The sequence below is a fragment of the Loxodonta africana genome, chromosome 7, assembly GCF_030014295.1.
Source record: "Loxodonta africana isolate mLoxAfr1 chromosome 7, mLoxAfr1.hap2, whole genome shotgun sequence".
Lineage (NCBI taxonomy): Eukaryota > Metazoa > Chordata > Mammalia > Proboscidea > Elephantidae > Loxodonta > Loxodonta africana.
In genome coordinates, this window is record NC_087348.1 from 32,503,961 (window position 1) to 32,514,478 (window position 10,518).

Consider the following 10,518-nt stretch of genomic DNA (forward strand, 5'->3'; position numbering starts at 1 on the left):
AGGGCAGAGTAAAAGCCAGTGAGCTTTGCCATAAAGTCCAGATATACTGTATACATGTAGCAACCTAAGAAAACTCCCTTTTAATTGATTGGCTACTTACAGCAGATCCCATAATGGAAGTGATCACAATATATCAGATCTCATCATGGTGGTGATTACATCATTATACCACTGCCAAACTACTCCACAATTGCCAAGACACTGAGAATCATGTCCCAGCCAAGTTGGCACACAATCTTAAAGATCACACTACCTAATTGTCATTCAGATGTGAAGTCTTGAAGAAGTATTTTATAACAATAGACCGACTATTGTCCTAGAATTTTGCCTCTTGTCTCGGCTGGAATTATACCAGATTCTTATTTTCTACTAAATGAAGTTTAATAGGATTCACACCTTAAAAGAGGGTTCACAGAGGGAATGATATTGAACAAATATGGTAGAATGCTGCAGGGAAAAGAAATAGTCACTTTGTTGGGATTAATCTTGGAGCAAAAAAAAAAAAAGGTTTTGTATTAGATTTAATATATCCAAAAGCCGGTTCTCAGTTTGCCCAGGTAGTCTTGAAGAAATAAATTATATATTACATGATTTGTAGGTAAAGATATTCTTTGTTTCCAGAACATTTATTACAAATCTTACAGTGGCCAGCTTTGGAATTTGGATCAAGGCACACATTTCAGAGGACAAAATACACAAAAACTTCAGGAAAATGTGACAGGAGCTTAGTCTAACAGGAATAGAGGACCCATATGAAGCAGTCATAATAGATAAGGAGAGAACAGGATTTGAGTCAATTTTGGATGGCCTCCTGTGGTATCATTCAGTTAAGGGTAATCCAGGACCCTATTCAAATCTAAGAAATAAAACTTTCTGCACACTCTATTCCATTGAGAGGCTGCAGAGGAAAAGTATTCTGGGTAGAGTGAGAGATATCTGGGAAAACAAATAAATAAACCAAATCAGAGAGTGCCAAAGAGATTTGTTTAATTAGAAATTTAACTGTGTCATGTGGAAGAGATCCCAGGGGTAGAGATAACTGTTTTGTATATGAAGAGTAGTCCATGTTCAAAATGAACAAAGTGTTTTAAAGGTAAGTTAAATACCATTGATGAAACAAGTTATTTCAGCCAAAGAATTTAAATACTTAAATATGTAAACCCTCTTCAGTGAGGAAGAAAGAAGATTATCATACACAAACCAAAACACTAACCCACAGAGGTCAAGTAGATTCTGCCCCACAACGACCCTTCAGGACAGAGTAGAACTGCCTCATCAGGTTTCCAAGCTTATAAATCTTTACGGAAGCTGACAGCCACAACTTTCTCCCATGGATCCGACGGTGGGTTCTAACGGCTGACTTCTTGGATAGAGAGCCGAGCCCTTTAACCATTCTTATTTTTGAAATTAAGGAAGGTAAATATGAAATGTTTTATTAATATTCAACTTTAGTTCGTGATATTATTAAAATTAATATTTAATATAGAGTAGCAAATATGCTACTTTATTAAAGTAGCTCCTTTATATCTCTGACTCTGGTAAATACAACTTACTTTAAACAATGAATTTAAGTAGTAAAGTTTGATTACTTTGAAACACTGAAACTTTGAAAAACTGCTATGTTTTTGTAAGAATACTAAGTGATATCATAGGGAACCTTCAATTCCAGAAAAGACTTTGCAGTGAATAAGCATTATATTAATGTATTTTAGTTCTGATGATACTTTAATAAGATATTTAGAGTAAACATTCCAGGAAATAAATTTGCAACAATTGAGGAATCCAAAAAACATTTATTTTGAAGAAAATAATATATTTATATTAAAAAAATTATTAAGCAATGTAAATTTTTAAGTTTATATTGTTTTTAAAATTAGTTTCAGGGTATGTTTCTAATTTGTATTAAAACTACAAACATAACTTAGGTTTAGGGTAGATTGGGGATGCTGACAGTGATAAATATCTGTCTAAATCAGGATATTATTAACCAAAGCCAAACCCATTGACTTCAAGTGGAATCAAACTCATAACAACCATATAGGTTAGAGTAGAACTGCCTCAGTGGTTTCCAAGGCAGTAAACCTTTATGGAAGCCAGCCAAGTGGCTGGTGAATTTGAACCACTGACATTTTGGTTAGCAGCCAAGCACTTAAGCACCGTGCCACCAGGACTCCGTCAGAGTACTGTTATGCATTCCTTAATCATTTCTATTTTTTCTGGGGAATGGATGCTTAGATTTCGAATAAAAATATGATAACATTGAGTTGTAGTTCCCTTAAATGAGAACTTAAATTATTTCCAAGAAAGAAGAGTAATACAGATAGTTTTGGGAGAACACACAGGGTAAATCACTGCTCTCTCTACCCCGTCCTCTTAAGAAAAACACTGACAAATCTTATGCATTTGGTGTTATACATGGGTAATTTCATCACCAAAGAGCTGAGTTTGTACAATTAGAAATGCTATTTCATTTAGCACTCAAAGTCATTTTATTCAATTAACAAGAATTAAATTACTTTTTATTAAATACTGTCATTCATAAAATAATACATACGTATTTGACTCTTGCCCTCTTGTAAGTCTTAATTCTTCTCTCCCTCTTAGGAGTGATGCTTTCCTTTTAATAATGCCTATTCTTTATTTCAGTTCATAAACAAATCCTGAGTAACGTATTAGATGTACGCCCATTTTCTAGGATCATTTAAAGTGGGAAAATAGTCACAGCCTTTACCTGTCAGATCGTTGAGTATCAGTAAAAGAAACTGCATACAAAGGCTATTACCATAATTGCAATTCTAAGTGCTGAGCAGTGATGGCTACTATAGGTGTTACTGTCCACAAACTAGAGATAATGCTATAAACCCAAATATTAGCAGAGAAATCATGGAAAAACTGCAACTTGAGAGTTGAATGTTTTTTGAAGTTTCATTACACTTTCATAATTGATTTAAGATCTCACTTCATTCCCACAACAATCCTGTGATACAAAAAGAAAATAAACTAGAGTATTGTTTACATTGTATAGCATAACAAGTAACATTCTGAAGAATAAATTACAATTAGTTTTAATAATAATAATAATAAATAGATGATAATAACTGTTGATAATAATAATAGATAACAATAATAATAGCCTTTTATTAATGTCAGGAATTCTTCAAGGTATTTTACTTATATTAAATGATTTAGTTTATGTAACAACACTAAATATGGGTATAGTTGCTAGCCATTTAACAGCTGAAAAAACTGTGAAGCAGCAAGATTAATTAACTTGCATGAAATCATCACACAGCTAGATGTTGGAGCTATAATTCAATTCCAGTGCATCTGGGAAACACTGTTCTTTAATCATGGGCATGGAGACCTGGTGGCTCAGTGGTTAAGTGCTCAGCTGCTAATCAAAACGCCAGTGGTTCAAACCAAACTGCTGCGCCTTGGAATAAAGTTGTGGCAGTCTGCTTCCCTAAAGATTTATGTCCTGGCTATGACTCAGAATTGACTCCTTGGCAATGTTTTTTTTTTTTTTTTTTTTAACCATGGCACCATATTCTGCTTTACTTAGGGGACAAGGTGCAAACCCACCAGGATGGAGACATGAAAATCAGGGTGAGCCAAAAGGCATCTTGACTCTTGTAAAATTTAAGGAGGCACTCGCTGTCAGGATTGTGCAAGTGCAAAGATGGCCCTGAAAGCCTCCTTACATTTTGCACCTTAGGAGCTTCACTGACTAGTTCTTGTCCTGACTCTGATGCAAGGGAATGGTGGGAACAACAATTTCCAACAATGGCTCAAAACCACTCTATCAACTACTGTCTTAACTAGGCAATCTGTTAAATCCTAGGGCTACAGGTTTAAATAACATACTATCATAATCATAATTATACAAACGTAACTAAAAAAATAAATAGTTTAAAATTGGAAGGTAGGGAATAGATCTTACCAATATTATCTCATTTAATTCTCACAAAGAAGTAACCTTAGAAAATTTAAATAATTGCCTAATATCACATGGATAATAAATCATGGAGATAGAAGTCAAACTCAAGTCCATTAAAAAAATTAAAAAAAGATACTGACTTGCAGTCATAAAACCTGTGTGCCTCACTTAGTGGGCCTCAATATTTTTATATCTAAAGAAAAATGAGTTTAGGAACAGTTAACTAAAGTGTTATTTTTTGAGTAACAACAAAAATAATGGCGGGTGTACACCGCATAATGGGTATAAATAGCATAACAGCCAATGTCTTTCCTCCTCCTGTCCCACACACATAAACACAGGGAAAAAATACTCTCCATGTTACCCCTGTTTTTCCAGGGTGACTGCATTCAATGTTTTTGTCTGAATCAGTGTACCCAGGCTACTTTTCCTGAAAAAAAAATCCTCTTACCTACTTAATATACTACCAAAGGATATTTGTTTTATTCCCCTATGCAAAATAAAATATTCTCTCAATTTTCTTTCAAAACAATTTAATATGAACTGTGTAATAGGAACGTCTATGCTTAAAGTCATCAAGTGATGGGAGAGTGAAGCATTCATTGACATAGTCAGCTGAAAATGTATGTGAGAAGACAGTTTATGGAACAGTGTTTGAGAAGCTTGACTGAGAGAATGCATACGGAAGTACAATAGGATTGTTAAAGCATGTAATTAAAGTGCGATTAGATGGCAAATCTGAGAGTTCATCTCCAGCAGTTGTCAATTGCTCCAGTGACTCTGCTGAGTCAGGTAGAGCTTGGTCTATCCTGGGCTGTGCTTGGAAAGTATAGTAAAATGATCTTAAAATAAATTTGAGGGGACTGTTTACTGTGATTTAACAGGAGGACCTGGGATATACATAAATAATATCATTCTTAAAGAGTTAACAATAGCAGTGATCATACAGTCCAATCCAGACACCTCAAAACAGTTTAGAGAAGAGGCAAAGAGATACAGGAAGATAAAGGAAATGCACATATAAATTTACATTTTCCACAGATGAATCATCAAGTAAAACCACCAGAAGACAACCTAACAGAACTGATGGCATTTGTTCTCTTGGGCTTTGCTGACATGCCCCATCTCCGGTGGTTTCTTTTTGGATTATTTTTAATCATCTATATCATTATCCTGATGAGCAATGGCACCATATTTCTAATAACAAAAATGGATCCTGCTCTCCAGAGCCCTATGTATTTTTTCCTGGCAAATTTTTCCTTCTTGGAAATCTGCTATGTATCAACTACTCTCCCCAGAATGCTGATGAATCTAGGAACCCAGAGAAGAAGAATTTCCTTAGTTGCCTGTGCTACACAGATGTGCTTTGTCCTCATGTTTGGAGGTTTAGAGTGTTTGCTCCTGGCAGTGATGGCCTATGACCGCTATGTGGCCATTTGTAACCCTCTGCGCTATCCTCTAGTCCTGAACCACAGGGTCTGCATTCAGTTGGTGACTGGGTCCTGGACCATTGGAATTCCAGTTATGATAGGGCAGACATATCAGGTTTTCTCTCTGCCTTTTTGTGGATCTAACCAAATTAACCACTTCTTCTGTGATATTCCCCCAATACTCAAGCTGGCTTGTGGGAACACCTTTGTAAATGAGCTGTTGGTCTACGCAGTTTCTGTGTTATTTGTCATGGTTCCATTTCTGTTGATACTTGGTTCCTACAGTAAAATCATCTCCATCATCCTGAAGTTGCCATCAGCCACAAGTCGAGCCAAAGCCTTCTCCACTTGCTCATCTCATCTTATGGTTGTGATGTTATTCTTTGGATCAGGCATGATTACATACTTAAGACCCAACACTAGGCACTCAGAAGGAACTGACAAAGTTTTATCTCTTTTCTACACTATCCTAACTCCTATGTTTAATCCCATGATATATAGTCTAAGGAACAAGGATGTCATAATGGCACTGAGAAAATTACTAAGTAAATAATTCATTTTATTAAAGAATGAGTTAAATGTATAAGAATTGCTTTCTTACATATTTTTAATCAAATTTCAGTAGATGTATAACTTGTATTATGGATGGATTGAGTCCCCCAAAAATGTCTGTCAACTTGGCTAGGCCATGATTCCCAGCATTGTGTGACTGCCCACCATTTTGTAATATGAGTCAGAATGGTCTAGAAGGCAATGGGTTTGTTTTGGTGATTTTCCTATGTGTTGTAAATTCTACATCTACAATGTCAATGAGACAGGGTTAGAGGCAGTTATGTTAATGAGGCAGGATTCAATCTACAACATTAGGTTATATCTTGAGTCAATTTCTTTTGAGATTTAAAAGAGAGAAACCAACAGAGAGACAGGGGACTTCCTACCACCAAGAATGATGAACCAGAATGGGAGCGTGTTCTTTGGACGTGCGTTTCCTGAGCTGAGAAGCTCCTAGACCAGGGGAAGATTGATGAAAAGGACCTTGCCCAAGAGCCGACAAAAAGAAAAGCTTCCCCTAGAGCCATCACCTTGAATTTGGAATTCTAGCCTCCTAGACTGTAAGAATAAATTTATCTTTATTAACCAATATACTTGTGGTATTTCTGTTAGAGCAGCACCAGATTCCTAAGGCACCTTTTCTCTTCATACGATTATTTCCAAATTTAAAATCACTTTTAATATTGTCAGAACTTTCTGCTCAAATTACATAAGTGATATATATATCAGCAGATAGTAAATCATTCCTGTAGTAATTATATAATTTTGTTGTGCAATGTGCAATGTGTTCAATAGAACTTTTACTTGGGCTGATTTAATTTAGTCAATTTATATCATTTAGTTTAAACCATGTCATTCACTTCTAGTGTGTCCTAGCAGTTGTGACACCCATTTTAAAAACCAATTGTGCAATATGCATTAATTAAATATTCACAGGGGATTGGTTCCAGTACCTCCATGAATATCAAAATCCATGGATGCTCAACTCCCTTTTATAAAATGGTACAATATTTCTGTAAAACCTATGTACAACCTTCTGTATACTTTAAATCATCTCTAGATTACTTGTAATACCTAATACAATGTAAATGCTATGTGAATAGGCATTATACAGTACTGTATTGCTTAGGGAATAATGACAAGAGGCAAACAATGCCCAAACAATGAGTGCAGGATGGAGACTGAGCATCTCTGAAATGGAGGGAGGGTACATCAGGGAATGTCTACAAATAATTTCATTCTAGTTTTGCTTTTTGGAACTTACTTTTTTTTTTTTTTAAGAATACTTTCAATCTCAGTTGAATCTCTCAAGGTGGAACCTGAGAAACTGAATCCCAACTGTACCTATTTATCTATTTTTTTTTATCTATCTATTGATAAATATAGATACACACACACACGTATATATTTTTACTTGGATCCACAAATAACACATGCGGAAGCAGCAGTAAAGAAATCAAACGGCATATTGCGTTGGCCAAATCTACTGCAAAAGAGCTCTTTTTAAGGTGTTAGGAAGATGACACTTTGAGGGCCCCAATTTATATATTTATGTATTTATATATGTGTGTATATACATGCTTATATATAAAAACTGTTAATGCTGTCACATTATTTTATACATTAAAAAAAAAAAACGAGATACAAAGAGCATAACTTTTCCTCCTTCACACACATGCAAGGATCGTAACTGACTATGCATATTCTGGATCCCCGGTGGCACAGTGATTAGGAGTTATGGCTGCTAAACAAAAGGTCGACAGTTCAAATCCACCAGCTCCTCCTTGATAAACCTATGTGGCAGTTCTACTTAGTCCCATACGGTCACTATGAGTTGGAATTGAATGGACAGAAGGAGTTGGGTTTTTTTGATTTTTACACGTTGTTTCCAGGCCTGGGTTTGAGTTAGGCCTTGACCACTTAAGTTTTTGACTTGGAAAATTATTTAATCATTTAATGTCATTTTTTATATTTGATATATATATATATATATATATATATATATATATATATATATATGAACCTTACAGAGTTTTGTGAAAACGAATATCTTGTAAAGAGCACACATACCACTGATTTAGTTTATAATTGTGATCACATTTGTAGTTAAGGAATTTCCTTAACATCTTCCCTTGTTTGGAGGCTTAGGAACAAAGACATCATGGAGACAATTAGAAAGTTAATTAATCATGACAAACTGCTTTGGCACCCAAAATAATCCAAATAGGTACTTCTTCATTTATGCCCCACTTTCAAACACTTTTCATAAATTTTGTTTGCTCTTTTTTGATTGTGGTCTAAGTCAGCTGCTGCTATTTTTGGTATCAGCTGTCATCAAATCAGAGCACAAGTCATGGCAAAGCCATGTGTTATAGAGTAGGACTGTGCTCAATAAGGTCTATTTGGTGGTGATCTTTACAGAAGCAGATAGTCAGGCCTTTCTTCTGCAGAGCCACTGGGTGGGTTCAATCTGCCAACCTTTCCATTAGCAGCCGATTGCAGACTGCTTGTGCTATCCATGTTCCCTCTTAAATCAATTCAACTTTGCCTGTTCTGTGATTTTCAATCTTTTGCAGGCTTTACAATCATCTCTGAGTTAATATAGAAATGATGCATTCTGATTCATTTGCTCTCAGGTGGTGTCAGAAAAATGCATATTAAAAACTTCCTATCGGGCACTATCTCAGTCTGAATGGAGCAGTAGACGTCTATATTTAGGGACTCAATACTGATACCATTGCTTGACTTTAACTTGTGCTTAATAATAAAAGAATTGAAGAGACTTATCATAACTGCCTTTATTGTATCCTCACAACTAACTCTTTGTGTGTGAGTGTGTTTTTTAGGTGATATTTACAGCTCAAGTTAATTTCTCATACAAAAATGTATACCCATATTGTTTTGTGAGATTAGTTGAAATCCCCATAATATGACAGCACACTCCTCCGTTCCAACCCAGGTTCCCTGTGTCCATCTAATCAGTTTCTGTCCCTTCCTGCTTTCTCATCCTACTTTTAGACAGAAGCTGCCTGTTTGGTCTAGTCTTTCTGCTTGAACTAAAAAACACATTCCTCACGTGTATACTTTTTGTTTTATACTCCTGTCTAATCTTTGTCTGAAGAGTGGTTTTGGTAATGGTTTCAGTTCTGGTTTAACAGAGCATCTGGAGACCATAGTTTCAGGGTTCCTCCAGTCTCTATCAGCACCTTAAGCCTGGTCTTTTTACGTGAATTTGAGTTCTGTTCTACGTTTTTCTCCTGCTCTCTCTAGGACGGTCTGTTGTGTTCCCTGTCAGGGCAGTCGTCCATGGTAGCTGGGTACCAACTAAGTTCTTCTGGTCTCAGGCTTGTGAAATTTTGGCTTATGTGGTCCTTTAGTCCTTTGGAATAATATTTTCCCTGTGTCTTTGGTGTTCTTCATTCTCCTTTGCTCCAAGTGGAAAGGGACCATTTGATGTATCTCACAAGTTTTAAGTTCCCAGATGGCACTCATCAAAGTGGGATGTAGAACATTTTCTTAATAAACTCTGTTATGCCAATTGATCTACATGTCCCCCAAAACTACGGTCCCCAAGCTCCAGCCCCAGCTACTCTGTTCCTCAAAGTATTTGGATGTGTCCAGGAAACTTTTTAGCTTTTTTTAAGTCCTGTTGTGCTGACTTCCCCTGCATTGTGTGTTATCTTTCCCTTCACCAAAATTGATCCTTTTCTACTGTCTAGTTAGTGAGTTTCCCTCCACTTCCCTTCCCACCCTGATAACCACCAAAGAATGCTTTTTTCTGTGTTTAAACTTTTTCTTGAGTCCTTATTATAGTGGTCTCATACAATATTTGTCATTTTCTGACTAACTGATTTCATTTAGCATAATGCCTTCCAGTTTCATCCAGATTGTGAGATATTTCACAGATTCATCATTGTCCTTTATCATTGCCTACTATTCCTTTGTGTGTATGTACCACAATTTGTTCAACTATTCAGTTATTGATGGGCATTAACGTTGCGTCCATTTTTTTTGTTATTGGGAATAGTGCTATAATGAATATAGTTGTGCATATGTCTATTCATGCAACGGGTCTTATTTCTCTTGGGTATATTCCTAGGAGTGGAATTGCTAGATCATATGGTACTTCTATTTCTAGCTTTTAAAAGAAGCACCAAATTTTTTTCCAAAGTGGTTGTATCATTTTATATTCCCACCAGCAGTGTATAAGGTTTCCAATCTCTCCACAACATCTCCAACATTTGTTATTTTGTGCTTTTTGCATTAGTGCCAGCCTTGGTTTGGTATTATAGTATCACACTCTAGCTTTGATTTGCATTTCTCTAATGATTACCCTAGTGGCGTAGTGGTCAAGAGCTACAACTGCTAAACTAAAGGTTGGCAGTTCGAGTCCACCAAGTACTTCTGGGAAACCCTTTGGAGCAGCTTTACTCTGTTCTACAGGGTCGCTATGAGTTGGAATTAACTCGACAGCAATGGATTTGGAGTGACCAATGATCGTAAGCATTTCCTTATGTGCCTGTTACCCCCGAATGTTTTCTTTGATAAAGTGTCTGTTCATATCCTTTGCCCATTTTTTAACTCGATTATTTATCTTTT

At 36.0% G+C, this 10,518-nt stretch overlaps 1 protein-coding gene across 1 annotated transcript; it reads left to right on the forward strand.

Moving 5' to 3' along the window:
- Positions 1-4,705: 4,705 nt before the first annotated feature.
- Positions 4,706-5,920, forward strand: LOC100677136 (olfactory receptor 10AG1-like). Its single transcript, XM_003422967.3, has one exon. It carries the CDS (start codon positions 4,979-4,981, stop codon positions 5,918-5,920), a length of 942 nt encoding a protein of 313 aa, XP_003423015.3. The 5' UTR covers positions 4,706-4,978.
- Positions 5,921-10,518: the final 4,598 nt, after the last annotated feature.

What these genes read in the sequence shown, in the direction of transcription:
- LOC100677136 (XM_003422967.3), top strand. Translation starts at nt 4,979, where the DNA reads ATGAATCATCAAGTAAAACCACCAGAAGACAACCTAACAGAACTGATG.